The sequence below is a fragment of the Dermacentor silvarum genome, chromosome 3 (genome assembly GCF_013339745.2).
Source record: "Dermacentor silvarum isolate Dsil-2018 chromosome 3, BIME_Dsil_1.4, whole genome shotgun sequence".
NCBI lineage: Eukaryota > Metazoa > Arthropoda > Arachnida > Ixodida > Ixodidae > Dermacentor > Dermacentor silvarum.
Genome location: NC_051156.1, coordinates 109,259,024 through 109,275,849, shown reverse-complemented (window position 1 = coordinate 109,275,849; position 16,826 = coordinate 109,259,024). Strand labels below are relative to the sequence as shown.

The 16,826-nt window shown below is 47.4% G+C and overlaps 1 protein-coding gene and 3 non-coding genes across 4 annotated transcripts; all 4 read right to left on the bottom strand.

The window, feature by feature from the left end:
- Positions 1 to 4,846: 4,846 nt before the first annotated feature.
- Positions 4,847 to 4,919, bottom strand: Trnam-cau (transfer RNA methionine (anticodon CAU)). The gene has a single exon. It is a non-coding gene; the product is annotated as a tRNA-Met (tRNA).
- A 3,288-nt stretch (positions 4,920 to 8,207) lies between these two features.
- LOC119444663 (uncharacterized) lies at positions 8,208 to 9,398 on the bottom strand. The gene has a single exon (XM_037709029.1). The coding sequence runs from the start codon at positions 9,396 to 9,398 to the stop codon at positions 8,208 to 8,210; it is 1,191 nt and encodes a 396-aa protein (XP_037564957.1).
- A 232-nt stretch (positions 9,399 to 9,630) lies between these two features.
- Trnam-cau (transfer RNA methionine (anticodon CAU)) lies at positions 9,631 to 9,703 on the bottom strand. The gene has a single exon. It is a non-coding gene; the product is annotated as a tRNA-Met (tRNA).
- Positions 9,704 to 15,081: 5,378 nt separating this feature from the next.
- On the bottom strand, positions 15,082 to 15,154 carry Trnam-cau (transfer RNA methionine (anticodon CAU)). Its single transcript has one exon. It is a non-coding gene; the product is annotated as a tRNA-Met (tRNA).
- Between the last annotated feature and the right edge of the window lie 1,672 nt (positions 15,155 to 16,826).

Below are 16,826 nucleotides of genomic sequence, written 5' to 3'. Positions count from 1 at the left end.
TGTTCTTCTACATATCTGTGAATGCTTTCTTTGAAGTATTGGCGAGCTGCTCTGGCGTCAACATCTGCATTTCGGACGGCCTTGCGACATCTCCAGACACTGTGCAATACAATGAGCATAATTAAATCATAAGGTACTCCATCTTCGTTATCGATAGCCAAGAATCGGATTCCTTGAGGGTGCAGCGGAAAATCCTTCTTAAGGGTCCTCTGTAGAATGTCCCACAGGAATACCGCGTCCCAACACTCTAAACACACATGGTCAATAGTTTCGTCTCGCTTACATATTTGGCAGTGTACTCCCCAGGGCACAAAAAGTCCCCTTTCTGCCATCCATGTCTTGACGGTCAGTGTCCCGGTGTGTAAACGAAAGAAAAATGTTTTGACGCCTGGTGGTACCATCATTTTCTTGACACGCTTAAGCACATCCTTTCCTCTTGAGGTACTGTACAAAGATCTATATAGCGGCACAGGTAACACCACATCACACAGGTCCCTGTATAACTTTTTCCGACCCACATCACTTAAGTAGTTTGTAGAAAACCGCACACACAAAAAACGGGTGGACATAACAACCTCTTTCAAATAACCCCGAATGCATCCGTGGATGCGATCCGTTGAGACAACAAGATCTGGTAGGGCATTACCCAACCGAACCTGGCACAATGTTCGAAGGAAGGGATCTTTTACGTCTCTGAAGAACATAAACCGATTAACTATTTGACATAGATACAAATGGCCTAACGCCAACCCGCAATCAGGGACTCGCCTAAACAAATTGGTTCTGCTTGTTCGCTCCCATCAGGAGCCCCAAACGAACACTGCAAATATTCTGTGAAGTTTCAGGACATTCATTCTTGAACAATGTATCACTTGAATTACATACCACAACTTACTTATAAAAAATAAGTTGCATACTGTCGCTCTTGCAAAGACTGACAGATTCCAGCCATTCCAGTTATTGGTTTTCTCGCGTAAGTTGCCAATTTCGTTGCGCCAGTAACGTTCGCTGTCCTGATAATTTTCTAAGGGCACTCCCAAATATTTAACAGGAGTGGTCACGAATCTTAAATTCGTGAAAGTGTCTGGCTTAGACGGCCAATAGCCGTGCCAAAACCCCAGAGACTTTCCCCAGTTCACGCAGCTTCACTTGAAAGACAAAACCTTTCCAGAGTTTTAATAACATGCAGAACACTATCATAATCCGTACAAAAAGCGGCAATGTCGTCGGCATGGGCCAGCAACCTCACTTCTACCTGTTGCAGTTTGAACCCACGTATATGCTCGCTTCCAATAACATGTAGACAAAAGGATTCGATGTACAAACAAAACAACAATGCTGATATTGGGCATCCCTGGCGCAGAGATCGTAGCACTGGTATGCGTTCACCAACCACTTTATTCACTATTAACTGCGTCGTGCACGAGCTGTACGCCATCGCGACGCCTTCTCTAATAACATGGCCTACATTTACATGGTCTAGTACACACAAGAGAGCGTCATGGGGAACCCTATCAAACGCCTTCTCGAAGTCTATCTGTAGCATGGCTACTCCAGCACCCGTGACATCACAACATTCCAGAATAGAACGTGCCACGTGAGTGTTCGTAGTGATGGAGCGCCCTTTAATGCCGTATGTCTGATGCTTCCCTACAATTTCCGAGATAACAGTTTGTAATCTCTTAGCTAACACTTTCATGAAGATTTTATAATCACTGTTTGTCAAGCTAATGGGTCGATAGGCAGTTACATTTCGTAATTTTACTGTATCATCAGATTTAGGTATAATAATCGTATGCGCAGTAACAAAAGATGGAGGTAGCGACTTAAGCTCTTAAGCTTCGTTATAAATACGCGTTAGAATTGGAGAGACTGTTCCCTTAAATGTTTTATAAAACGCTGCACCAAGGCCATCTGGACCCGGCGGTTTCCCCAAGTTCATGTTTTCTATCGCAAAATCCACCTCTTCATTTGTGATGGGCTGCTCCAAAGCTTCTCTTGTCACATCGTCCAACCGTGTCATCAAGGAAACAAACTCACGTTTGAAAAGGTCGATATCAACTACGCTGCGAGCAAACAACGCACGATAGTACTCCGAAAACGTTCTAACAATTTCGTCAGTATCCTTAGTGATCACACCTGCACGTTCAATTTCTACTATTTGCTGCCTTCGCGCATGCCACTTTTCCGCCCCCAACGCTCTTTTCGTCGGCGATTCTCCGCTTATCAGCCTTTCAGCTCTTGCGCGTATTATAGGCACCACGGTACCGTTCGGTATCGATAAGCTCCAGCTTGCGCTTCACCACTCGTATACCGTCCATAAATTCACCCGGTCTGAGCGATTCTTGATTAAGTAGCAGTTGAATTTTCGTGCGTAGTGTTTTTTTCTTGAAACCTTGCTTCTCTAGCTACTGCACTTGAACGTTCCAGTGCTTTTATTTTAACCTGATTCTTTAATAATTCCCATCTTTCTCCTCAAGAAATTTTGTTGTTTTCCTTGAGTTTTTAAAATAAATCAGTTACTTGCTTCACAAAAACATCGTCATTCATCAGCTTACAATTCAGTTTCCATAACGGCCAATTAAAATTATTCCTTGAGTCTTCTCGACTTGCTATAGTAAAATAAACTAAGCAGTGATCGCTAAAGGAGACTGGCGTAACATGATACTGTTGACACAAAGGTATAATATCCAAAGACGCATATATTCTATCCAATCGGGCATGACTCGATCCTTGAAAATGAGTAAATTGGACGGTTCGCGTACCTTCCAAACATTGCCCTACATCTTCCATACCACCATCATTCACAATTTCTCTAAGAATAACAGTGCTTATGTCATTAAAATCTCGTCTGCTAGTTTTATCTGCTGCAGAAAGCACACAGTTGAAATCACCGGCAATAATGACAAGTTTCTGGCAGTCACAGTATTGATTAACACGCTCGAATAAGGTTCGCCTCTCTTCCGCATTGTTAGGTGCATACACACAAATCATACGCCACTCCTTAGCGGCAAAAAGAAAATCGCAGATGATGAGCCTCCCTGAGTGACAACTTAATGTCGCGTGTATTGATAAGCCCAAGCTCTGGCGCAAAAGAAGGCAACAACCTGCTGACGTCCCTACAGCATGGCTAACCACAGCGTCATAAGACAACGTAAAACGTCGAACCATGTTCCCAGTCTCTACTTCACCATCAACTTTAGTTTCCTGTATCGCCACAATGTCGAGGTCAAACTCTGTCACCAATCGGTACAGCTGACTCTGTTTTCGTTTAGACGCAAGCCCTCGGACGTTAATCGTCGCGATACGTAGCAATTTAGGAATAGAAGCCATAGTGACTATGAAGAAAGGCTGGGAATCGTGGTGGTTCTCTCAGCAAAAAGCCGCATGCCAGGGCGTCGTGCCATGGCAGATCTTACGCTACGTTGGCGGCGTAGGCGGCGTTGCCGCCACACTTCTACCGGTGGCCACGTTCGGTCGAGGTCTCAGTGAGGGCCGCAGAACGATAGCCGCCTTGGTTGGTGGTTGCCCTTCGCCGTCGGTGTTCGCCGTTGTATCGTTGGTATCCTCGTGAGCCCGCTTTGCTGCCACACCAGAGCTTGGTGCTTCCGTGACGTCCATACACGCGGCGTCTTCCGCGTGTATGGACGTCACGCCTCGCCTCGGCGTCTTCGGTAGCGTCCTCGGTGTTCTTGTTAGGCTCAGCTTTCACATCCGTACCTTGGGAGAGGGGTGGGAACTCTTCTTCGGAAGACTTGCTGTTGTCTGCCCCGTCTACCGTGGTCGGCCCAGAAGACGCCTCGACGCTTGAGGTTTGACCTCCCGCCGTTTCTTGGGCATCAGCTTCGTCCATGACGTGCTCTGACGTGTCATCACCCCTCAAGGATCCTGCAGCACTTGCGTAGCTTTTCGCACATTGGGAGTCCTCATGGCCATACCGTCGGCAAAGCGCACAACGTGGCACCTGGCAGTCTCTGCGGATATGCCCACTAGATTTGCAGCGGAGGCAAAGTGGGGCCCTGCCTGGTACAACAATTAGCGCAGGTTCACCGGCCACCTTGATTTGGTGCGGTATGTCGTCGATCTTGAAACCCGGCCCCAACTTCAAGGTAACCGTACGGGTCGTAGAGCCCTTGTCGAGAACGCCATGCGCACGCCACTTTTCCCTTGACACGTCGACCACCTTCCCGTACGGCGATAGCGCGGCACGCACATCCTCGTCAGCAACACCGTGGAGCAGCCAGTGAATCTTGAAGCGAATACCTCGGTCATTAGGGTCGTCTATCAGGCACTTGTGTTCTTTAACCTTCACGTCCTTCGCAGCAAGTAGTTTCTCCGTAGCCGCAGCGTCCTTGAGGGTGATAGCCCAGACGTGGTTCATCTGGTACGCCCCTAACGTGATAACGTCGGCCAGCACACCAAGATGAAGCTATGTGTCCCTGAAGTCTTCCACTCTGTAGGGTCTAGCAGTAACGTCAGCATGCATAAACACTGTGTTAAACACAATTTTTCCTGTTGGCAGGTTCGGCAGAATAACTTGGTAATCTTCAGAAGCAGCAAAAAACCTGTTCCCGCGACCCGCTGGAGCCGCTGATACCGCTCCGACGGAGCGCGACATTCCGTGACCGTATCGCTCGAAAGCCGGAAATGGAATCCTGCGCTACCGAGGCGGACAATACACACGAGGAGACACGCCCACTTTCATTTCTGCTAGTTGAGACGGCGTTGAGAAAGTGAAATGTCGCGAAATAATGATACTGCACAAGATTGCAACACACTTCTTTTCTAGTGCCTGAAAAATGAGTAGCACTATTGCTAAAGGCAGCAAAAAATACATCTCCGCCTTTGCCCCAGGTGAGGATCGAACTCACGACTTTCAGATTATGAGACTGACGCGCTGTCTACTGCGCTACCGAGGTTTTTTTTCTTTATTACCATCTTGGTACAAAACACAAAGTAATACACACACAGCACTTACATCACTTTACAAGTAAAAGATGCGAGCGGTGATCTCCCCTGCTCACACCAAAAGATTAAAAGCGTTTCAGCGGAACAAGGTCGTCCATTATTCGGAGCCACTCTGGTTGTTCTTGTTGGGCCTTAAACACATCTCTCATATAAGACATGCTCTCTACAAAATACTCTCGTATGGGGAGAACAGTCTCATCTGCATGTCTGAATGCCATTCGATTTTTCCATATACTGTGTAAGCTGATAAGCATAAACATGTCCCACGGTACTTCGTCTTCGCCATCTACCGGTACAAATCGCATACCGTAAGGCGATATCGGAAGCGTCTTTTTTAAGGTTCGTTGCAGCACGTCCCAGTGAAATACAGAGTCTGTGCAGTGAAGAAACATGCGGTCTATTGTGTCCGGTTTTCGGCAGATTAAGCAGTTTATGGACCAAGGGACAAATATTCCTTTTTCTTGAAGCCATGGCTTCACGGGAAGTGTGCCAGTGTGCAGCTGAAAGAAGAATGTTATCATCGAGGGCCGCACCGACATTTTCTTAACTCTCTTCAGGACATTTTTTTCCGAGCCAACACAGTATATGGAACGGTACACAGGTACAGGCAACATAGTGTCAATGAGATCTTTATAAAGCTGTTTCCTTCTAACATCAGCAAGATCAGCAACATCAGCAATGTGCGCACAACCTCCCAAAGAAAACCGCGCACCCGCACGTGTTTCACAGGGCTGGATGATACAACATATTCAGGCAGTGTCTCTTTGAGCCAAATTTGTATTACCGTCCGCAAGAATGCGTCATTTGGTCTCGTAGGAACAGAAATCTGGCCACGAGTTGCCTGATAAACAAATGAGCCAAACCTAGGCCCCCCCTTTCCCACAGATAGAAAGAGGTTTGTGCGTCTTGTCCTCTCCCAACTCGACCCCCAAATGAACACTGCTAAGACTCGATGCAGTCTCTGGACGCTGGTCCGTGACATGCACAGCGGCCTGAAGCACGTACCACACCTTTGCCACCAGAAAAAGGTTGCATACTGTGGCCCGAGCAAAAATTGAATGGTCACGGCCACCCCATTTCTGCGTACTTTCTCGTGTGCGCTCAGTTTCCGCTTCCCAATATTTTGCCGGTTCTCGATGGTGGTCTAGCGGCACTCCCAAGTATTTGACAGGTGACGTTGCCCACTGAACGCTCTCGAACATAACAGGCGTGTAATCCCAATTGCCGTGCCAGAAGCCCAAGCACTTTTCCCAGTTTATCACGCTTTCGGAGGCTTTGCAAAACCTAGCCGCGTCTTTCACCGCTTCAGCTATACTGTCTTTATCTTCACAGAAAATAGCGATATCATCCGCATATGAAAGAACTTTAACTTCGGTGGACAACATCGTGAACCCTCGCACTTTTTCGTTAGACATAACTTTCAGGCAAAAAGGTTCCAGATACAGTGCAAACAGCAATGGAGACAACGGGCACCCTTGTCTCACTCAAGAACGAACAGCGAAACTTTCACTCAGTTGCTTATTAACAATGATGCTTGCCGTACAACCAGTATATGCCATTTTGACTCCTTCCAAGAGCACACGGCCAACATTAACGTGATCAAGAATAGAAAACAGGATATGGTGGTTGACGCGGTCAAAGGCCTTTTCCATGTCTAGTTGCAACATTGCTACACGTTTATCAAATGCATCGCAGCATTCCAATATGCTCCGTGCTACATGAATATTTGTCTGTATGGTGCGTCCTTTTATTCCGCAAGTTTGGTGCGGGCCGACGATATCTTTTATTACATTCTGCAACCTTCTGCCCAGAACCTTCATGAAAATCTTGCAGTCCACGTTCGTGAGACTTATGGGCCGATAAGCTTTGACTGACAATCTCTTAACCGGGCCATCACTCTTCGGAACCAAGACGATGCGAGTTCGTCGAAAAGACGGAGGCATCATCTGTTTTTCGTACGTTGCTTGAATAACGTTGTGCAGAAAATGCGCTATGTCCCCTTTGAATGCTTTGTAAAAAGCTGCGCCCAGCCCGTCCGGTCCAGGTGATTTACCAGAGCTTAACTCGTCGATTGCGTGCTCCACTTCTGCTACACTAATCGGCTCCTCAAGCCGAAGCTTGACTTCATCATCTAAGATAGGCATCAGTGCCAAAAATTCCGCCGCAAGGCCCTCTTGTACGTTTGACTCGTGACCCAGTAGTCCTTCGTAGTAATCAACAAACGCACGCCGAATAGTGTTGGAATCTTGAGCAATTTCGCCCTTGTATTCTATCCCTTTTATCTCGTTGTTGACTGCATATCGCTTTTCGTCACAGAGGGACCGTTTTGTCGGCATCTCGCCCAACCAAAGCCGTTCTGTACGTGCTCGTATAACTGCTCCTTTGTATTTTTCTTTGTGCATCAGTTCTAATTTATTTTTTGTTTCTCTTATTTCCTTTGCAAACTGGCCCGGCTGCGCGCTTTCCAAACTAAGAAGCAAATTTAAATAGCTATGAAGTTCTTTTTCGTCAGCCTTCTCCTTTTGGCGTAGCACACTCGCTCTTTCTATAGCGCTCATTTTTATTTCCTCTTTAAAATGTTCCCAGTTTGCAATAATGTCTTCATGATCACCCGTTTGTAAACAGTCCATTTTCTCTTTTACTGTACGCACAAAAATTTCATCCTAATGAAGCTTTACATTAAATTTCCAAAGATTCCAGTTGAACTTCGTGCTTTTGGTCTTCGTTCCCAGTGAAAACATTACCATGCAATGATCGCTGAACGCAACGTTTTTTACCAAGTAGTCATTGCACATTGGGACCACGCAAGCTGACACATAAGCTCTGTCGAGTCTTGCATGACTTGCTCGTTGGAAATGCGTAAATTGCGGACGGGCTCCTTCTGACAGTGCACTCCCAACGTCTTCCAAGTTGTAGTCTTGGACAATTGCTCTCAGTAGTAACGAGCTTTGGCTTCTAATGGTCGCGTTCGTAACTCTGTCCTCGGGCATGCAAACGCAGTTAAAGTCTCCCATAAGGATAATATATCTAGGAGACTTCAGATAGGGCTGCAACATTTCGAAGAAAGCTTTGCGCTCAATTTCCTTGTTTGGCGCATACACGCACACTACGCGCCACTGTACATCAAGATAAGAAAAGTCACGCATGACGAAACGCCCTGTGTTGCAAACTGTAACACATTCTTCAATACGCGGGCGTCGCCTCTCGTCCTTTGCCAAGCCAGAAGGGAGCCATGGTTTCTACGTCGGTGTAGTCGTCGCCGGCCTTTTGTCCGGCGGGACGTTGGGTTTCGGGCGAAACGTCGCCCGGCGCAGTCCTGCCGATTTGAGGGGTGGTTCGTCTATGCTTGTAGGAGGCCCTTGAGGCTCTTCGACGCAGGCCTTGTCGTGAGTCCTCTTTGCTGTCGCACTGCTCAAGCTTGGTTGGACGACGTCCATGCCTTCTTCGTCCTCTATTGGTTTTACACCTTCAGTAGAAGTACTTTGGTTGCCGTGTCCTTCCGCAGCACCAACTTTCAGGTCTTCGACAGCCTGAATAGGCACAGTGGTCTTGTCCTCGGTCTGTGTCATTGCCCCGCCTCCGCTAGTAACGTTAGACGTAGGAGATGGCGACGGCACGTTCTTTTCTGCTGTTCTCACCGCCTCCTCGGCTTCATCCGCGTCCATAACAAGTTCAGAATGGTCCTCTCTTCTCATGGGCCCTGTGACATTTGCGTACGTTTTGACGCACTGCGACTCATCATGGCCGAAGCGGTGGCACTGACTGCAACGTGGTACTTTACATTCACGTCGGACGTGACCTGAGGTATGGCACCTAAGGCAAAGTGGAGCTCTTCCAGGAACAACAACGAGGGCCTGTTCTCCGGCAATGCGTAGCTGGTGTGGCAGGTCCTCAATTGTAACACCAGGCTTCAACTTCAAAGAGACAGAACGCGTTGACGAACCTTTGTCCATGACTCCCTGAACGCGCCAACGTTCCTTGGCGACTTCCATCACAGTACCGTACGGTGCAAGGGCTGTTCGCACGTCTTCATCCTGCACGTTGTACAGAATCAAGTGGATCTTCATCCTCACGTCCTGGTCACCGGGATCAATAACAACGCACCGACGTTCTTTCACTGTCACTTCACGGGCGGAGAGCAGCTTCTTCATTCCTTCGGCACTCTTGAACGTGATAGCCCAAATGTGGTTCATTTGGTACGCCCCCAAGGCGATAACCTCGGGGAGCAGTGCCAAACCGACCAGTGCGTCGCAAAAATCCTCGACCTTGTAGGGCCTTGCTCTGACGTCGGCGTGCAAAAAAAGCGTATTTAACACAATTCGACCTGTTGGTAGCCGCGGCAAAATCAATTCGTAGTCCTGATCACTTGAGCCAGTAAACCTGTTTCCGCGGCCAAGCTGGGCCGCTGATACCGCTCCGTTGGAGCACATGATTTCACGTCCGTCACGCTCGGTGGCCGGAAGTAGAATCTCTGCGCTACCGAGGCGGACAATACACACGAGGAGACACGCCTACTTTCATTTCTGCTAGTTGAAACGGCGTTGAGAAAGTGAAATGTCGCGAAATAATGATACTGCACAAGATTGCAACACACTTCTTTTCTAGTGCCTGAAAAATGAGTAGCACTATTGCTAAAGGCAGCAAAAAATACATCTCCGCCTTTGCCCCGGGTGAGGATCGAACTCACGACCTTCAGATCATGAGACTGACGCGCTGCCTACTGCGCTACTGAGGCTTTTTTTTTTATTTATGAACCTTGTTTTATTCACACACACAGATACACATACACATGTAAAAGTACGCTGGCCTACTTGGGCCACCGTAGCAAGCTAAAATTCTTTGAACTTCACCAATTCATCAAGGACATCCAACCAATCAGGCGGTTCCGTCTGTACACGAAATATTTCACGTATGAAAACAATACTTTCAATAAAATTTTCTCGGGTTGACCGCAGGTTTACATCAGCGTGCGTTACCGCCATCCGTGTTTTCCAAAGACTATGGAGGCCTAAGAGCATAATCATATCATATGGGAACTCTTGATCACTGTCTACCGGCAGGAAGCGTATACCCTGCGGTGTTATCGGCAGTTCCTTTTTAAGCGTTCTTTGCAAGATGTCCCAGTAAAATACGGCATCCCAGCACTCAATAAATGCGTGCTCAATGGTCTCGGGTTTCTTACAGATTACACAGTTCGTCGTCCAGGGCACGAATATTCCTTTCTCGGCCAACCATGTTTTCACAGGAAGGGTAGATGTATGCAACTTGAAGAAAAAAGATTTTGCATTTGCTCTCACTGGCATCCTTTTAACTCTTTTTAAAACATCTTGCCCAGGGCTTCCATAGTATATCATTCTGTACATAGGCACTGGCAGCATAACTTCAACTAAATCTTTGTAAAGTTTCTTTCTTGTCACTGTGCTCAGATATTGCATTGAAAATCGAGCTTTTAGTATTCGGAAGGAAGTTGCTACCTCCCGCACGTAGCCTTTAACCCCACAGTTTACAGGCGTTGCACTAGACACAATAATTTCAGGAAGAACATCCTTCAAGCGAACCTGGAGCATCGTACGCAAAAATAAATCACTTTGGTCACGCAAGAAGACAAAACGAGAAACAATCTGTCGTAAGAACAAATGCGACAATCCAAGTCCCCCATCTCGAACAGGACGAAACAAGTGTGTTCGACTGACCCTCTCCCAAGTGGAACCCCAAATAAAAACAGCAAAAACTCTGTGAATTTTCTGTACGTTCACACGTGTCATGGTCAAAAATTGGAGAACATACCACACTTTGGCAATTAAAAATAAATTACAAACAGTTGCCCTTGCAAACATCGATAAATCGCGACCTTGCCATCCTCCGGTTTTCTCTTTTAGACGCGACGTCTCTTCTTCCCAGTATTGTGCAGTGCTATTGTAGTGCTCAAGAGGCACACCCAGATATTTCGAAGGAGACACAGTCCACTGTAAATTTGCGAAGACAGCCGGCGTGACATCCCAGCTTCCATGCCAAAAGCCGATACTCTTGTCCCAATTGATCTCGCAGCCGGTTTGTCTGCAAAATCTATGAGTCTCGCTTATTGCCTCCTGCACACTTTCCCTATCCGTACAAAATATTGCCACATCGTCAGCATACGCAAGCACTTTAACATGTGACGATTCAAGCTTATAGCCATTAATCCTTTTATTGCTTATTAGAGATAAACAGAATGGCTCTAAGTAAATTGCAAAGAGCAAAGGAGACAATGGACAACCTTGCCTTACTGATGATCTGATCTTAATACTATCAGTTAGTTTCTTGTTCACCACAATGTTTATATTACAGTCACTGTACACCATTTTTAAACCATCGAGTATCACAGTGCCTATGTTTGCATGTTCAAGAATGCTGAAAAGAACTTCATGCGACACACGGTCAAATGCTTTTGCTAAGTCGAGCTGCAACATAGCTACTCGATCGCCAAAAATATCACAACACTCGAGAATACTGCGGGCTACATGCACATTTGTACAGATAGAGCGTCCTTTTATGCCACATGTCTGGTGTGGTCCAACAAGAAGTTTGATGACACTCTGCAGTCGCTTTGCCAACACTTTTGTGTAAACTTTGTAGTCCGTGTTTGTGAGCGTTATCGGACGATACGCCCCCACAGATAGCAGCTTAGTACGGTCGTCAGATTTCGGAATCAGCACTACGTGAGCGGCGCGGAAAGAAAGCGGCATTTCTTTCGTTTCGAACGCCTCTGTGATTACTGCATGCAAAATGGGTGCCAAATCATCGGCGTAAGCTTTGTAGAACGCGGCACCAAGGCCGTCTGGCCCAGGTGTTTTCCCCAACGTTAGTTCGGTGATCGCATGTTTGATTTCATCTACGCTAATGGGTTGCTCCAAAAGCGCTCGAGTATCTTCATCTAACCTTGGCATTAAATCAAGAATCTCCGGCTCTAGCGGAGAGCTCCCGCTTCTTTTTTCACCTATTAGGTTCTGATAGTGCTCAACAAATGCTCGTTCAATTTCGTTAATGTCACTGGTAATATTGTTTTGATACCTTATCTCTCGGATTTCATTTTGTGTTGCATATCTCCTTTCGTCGCACAATGCGCGCTTATTGGGAGTTTCCCCCATCCAGAGCTTTTCAGCTCGCGCCCTTACTACTGCTGATCGATACTTTTCAACGTCAAGAGCCTCGAGCTGACCCTTAACTTCACGGATTTCTTTACAGAATTTCCCGGGATTCGCTGTTCCCATGCTGATCATAAAATCAAGCTGGCATTGCAAATCTTTTGTTTTTTCTTTTTCTTTATGGCTGAGCAATGTTCCCCTCTCGATCGCTATCAGCTTGACTTCGTTCTTGAAATGGTCCCATTCAGCCGCACGTGACTTTGCTGCTGTGCGGGTCATGCTTTCAATTTTTCCTTTTACTTTGCCATTAAACAATTCGTCATCGAGTAGTCTTACATTGAACTTCCATAACTCCCAGCTGAATTGCGTTTTCCTTTTCTTGCCACCGAGTGTGACCATAACAAGGCTGTGATCACTAAAAGAGACATGTTTTACTTCATAATTAGTGCACATGTTCACAAAGTCAACCGAGGCATACACTCTGTCGAGCCGCGCGCTACTTCCGCGCTGGAAGTGCGTGAACACGGGCCGATTTCCATTCGAAAGAAGCCATCCCAAGTCGTCCAAATCATTTTCGTGCATTAACGCCTGCAGTACATTTGCACTTTTATCGCGGCCAGACACATTCTTAGCTCTGTCTTCAGCCATCAAAACACAATTGAAATCGCCAAGCATAACAATACGCTTCAAACACTTCAAGTAACGCTCGATTTTTCCGAAAAAGGCTACGCGATCGTTCGCGTTATTACGTGCATAAACACATATCACTCTCCAAGGCTGGCCGGAAAAATAAAAGTCAACAATTAGCAATCGCCCTGCTTCAGAAACAACAATGCTCACATCCGAAATGCCAAGGTTATTGCGGATGAAGATCGCGCATCCACCGGATGTTCCCACAGCATGACAAATACAAACATTGTAGCGCGTTCGAAAGGTTTCCACCATGCAGTCCGTATGCTCCTCACTTTCGATTTTGGTTTCTTGCACTGCGACAAGATCCAACTCATTTTCTAAAAATAGTCGGCTCACTTGATACTGCCTTCTCCGGGCTGCTAAACCCCTTACATTCAGTGTAGCTACTCGTAGCGGCTGCCCAGTTTATCGTGCATATTTTGTGAGGAGCGAACGGGTCGCACGACGCTCACCTCTGTGCGCGACCGCACGGCAGACAGTTCACCGGGTTGGGCCAGTCCTCGCAGAATTCTTTCTGACACGCTTGCACCTTCTGCAACACAAGCTTGATGTCTCCGCTCCCCGAAGCCGTCCATGCGTGTGAAAGTCTTTCGAACCTTGATGTGCTGGCACCCAAAAAGCGCAGACCCCGGCGCCTACTTCGGCGTCGTGTCTGCAACATGTTTGTCTGGGGGAATGTTCGGCTTCGGCCTGAATGACGGCCGTCGGCCCAGTGCCGCTTTAGCAGGCGGCTCCTCGGCATTCAGGCCACCATTCGGGTCGTCAAGTTTCACTGTCTCGATGTGCGCCCGTTTACTCGACGACGTAGTCGCATCTGTCTCCATTGCGCTCAGCGCGTTGGAGTCAGTCACTGCAGCTGAGTCTTCCTTGGCTTCTTTTGACAGGTGCAGCCTGTCCTTTTCCGGGTCAGACTGCTTTTCTTGCGGTGCCGGCTGCTCGCATGGTACGGACATCACGGCCAGCTGCAAGGGGGCGGGTGCTGTGGGCGTTACTTGCGGTTTAACCTTCTCACTTTCAGCGGCTGCCGCTTCCTCAGCCTCCGCCTCGTCCATGACAAGCTCCGAGGAATCTGGATTCTTCAACGGCCCTGTGACGTTTGCGTATGTAGGCATGCACTGGCTTTCATCATGGCCAAAACGCTGCAACGCGAGCATCGGGGCACCCGGCACTCCCGGCGAACGTGGCCTTTTCCTTGGCAGCGCAAGCAAAGTGGTGGCCTTCCAGGCACCACTAATAAGCCTGGCTCTCCCGCGACTCGAAGCTGATGCGGGATATCATCACTTGTAACGCCCGGCTTCAACTTGAGGTTAACCAGACGTGTTGTGGAGCCCTTGTCTGTGACGCCCTGTGCACGCCAGCGCTCTCGGGAAACTTCCGTAACTTCACCGTACGGCGCTAGAGCCTCACGTATGTCTTCTTCGTTGACATTATAGAGCACCCAGTGCATTTAAGGCGTAGGTCCTGGTTGTTCGGGTCAACGACTAGACAGCGCCTGCTCTTGACCGTAATTGTTGCAGATCTTAACAACTTCTTGACGGCTTCGGAGCTCTTCAGTGTTACGGTCCACACATGATTCATCTGGAAAGCTCCCAAGGCCACAACCTCGGGGAGCATTTCCAGGCTGGCCAGGGCGTCCCGGAAGTCTTCGACTCTGTACGGCCGAGCACGGATATCACCATGCAAAAAAACTGTATTAAGAACAATCCGACCTTTTGGCAGATGGGGCAGCATCACTTGATAATCCTGGTTGTCTTCATGAATGTTCCTGTTTCCGCGGCCAAGATGGCCGCTGAGACCGCTTCCTTCGTAGCACATGATGGCACGTCCGTTCGCCTCGACGTCCGGAAGTGGAATCCCTGCGCTACCGAGGCGGACAATACCCACGAGGAGACACGCCCACTTTCATTTCTGCTAGTTGAGACGGCGTTGAGAAAGTGAAATGTCGCGAAATAATGATACTGCACAAGATTGCAACACACTTCTTTTCTAGTGCCTAAAAAATGAGTAGCACTATTGCTAAAGGCAGCAAAAAATACATCTCCGCCTTTGCCGCGGGTGAGGATCAAACACACGACCTTCAGATTATGAGACTGACGCGCTGCCTACTGCGCTACCGAGGCGGACAATACACACGAGGAGACACGCCCACTTTCATTTCTGCTAGTTGAGACGGCGTTGAGAAAGTGAAATGTCGCGAAATAATGATACTGCACAAGATTGCAACACATTTCCTTTCTAGTACCTGAAAAATGAGTAGCACTATTGCTAAAGGCAGCAAAAAATACATCTCTGCCTTTGCCCCGGGTGAGGATCGAACTCACGACCTTCAGATTATGAGACTGACGCGCTGCCTACTGCGCTACCGAGGCTTTTTTTTTCTTTATTGCCGGTTTTCGACGTACGCAGATAACTTATACACTTTACAATGATAAAAGCAATGACCTTCTTGGGTCCTTGCAAGTAGTTAAAACACTTGATCGCCACTAGTTCATCCAATACGATGTATCCATTCGGGTGGTTCTTTTCTCGCTCGGTAAGCTTCACGCAGATACAGCATGCTTTCCATAAAATGATCTTCGCAGAACGAATAAGTAGCCTCTCATGGCGCACATCCATTCGTGTCTTCCAGACGCTCTGTAAACAAAGTGCCATAAACATATCATATGGCTTATCGGCGTTTTCAGTTGGCAAGAAGCGGATGCGGTACGGTGTAATCGGTAATTCTTCTTTCAACGTTCGTTGTAGGATGCCTCATAGGAACACTGCATCTGAACAATCAAGAACATATGCTCAATGGTTTCCGGTTGCCTGCATCTCAGGCAGTTCACGGACCACGGTACAAAGATTCCCCTTTCCCTCAGCCATGGCTTCACTGGAAGCGTTCCAGTGTGTAATTGAAAGGAAAACGTTTTACGGATGACCGTACCGGCATCCGCTTCACTCTTTTCAGCACATTTTTTCCGCTGGATTCAGGGTAGTACATTGAACTATAAACAGGCACAGGCAATGATACATCAAGTAAATCTTTGTACAGTCTTTTCCGCTTAACAGATGCAAGGTAATCCATTGAAAAGCGCGCATGTAAGAGTTGAAAAGACAGCACGACTTCTCGCAGGAAGCCTCTGAATCTTGGTCCTATAGTGTAATTTGAGGACACAACAAATTGAGGCAGCGCGTTACACAAACGCGTTTGAAGGACTGCGCCAAAAACGAATCTTTTTGATCACGTAGAAACAAAAATCTGGACACGAGCTGTCTTAACAAAAGATGAGCTAACCCTAGGCCCCCACTTTTCACCGTCCTGAACAAATTAGTGCGACTGGTACGCTCCCAGACGGAACCCAAATAAAAATGGCAACTGCCTGTGTATTCTTTGTAGGCTGACTCTTGATGCGCGTAGTGCTTGCAGCACATACCAAATTTTGGCCACAAGAATACTTACACACCATTGCTCGGGTGAACATTGACAGATCTCGTCCACCGAACTTCGGCCGTTTTTGCCTTCATTTCTTCCACCTCTCCTTGCCAAATATTCTTTGTGTCCTGGTGGTGTTCTGTGTCATGGTGTCCTGGTGTTCTGGTGTCTAGGGTCTGGTGGTGACCCCTAAGTACTTGGTCGGCAAATTTTTACACTGTTTTTTCCAAAAAATGGAGGTGTGTCCTCCCACTGTCAATACCATATGTCGAGTCGACTTGGCCCAATTAATTACGCTCCTGTCATTTTACAATATTTTGTCACAACATTCACAGCATTGCTTACACTCGCGTGCCATCACAAAAACAGCGACGTCATCCGCGTATGCCAACATTTTACTTCACTGTAACCCACCCTAAAACCTCTGATGTTGTTATCATCTATATCTTTAGAACAAATTGCTCGAGATAGGGCAAACAGTAAAGGCGATAAACCACATCCCGTCTCACAGGAAGATCTGACTTGAATGCTGGTGCTGAGGTTCGTTAACTATCACTTTTGTGGAGATGTTCTGCATAGCACATTCTAATCCCTCTGTTAAGATTGATCCACGTTCACATGCTCCA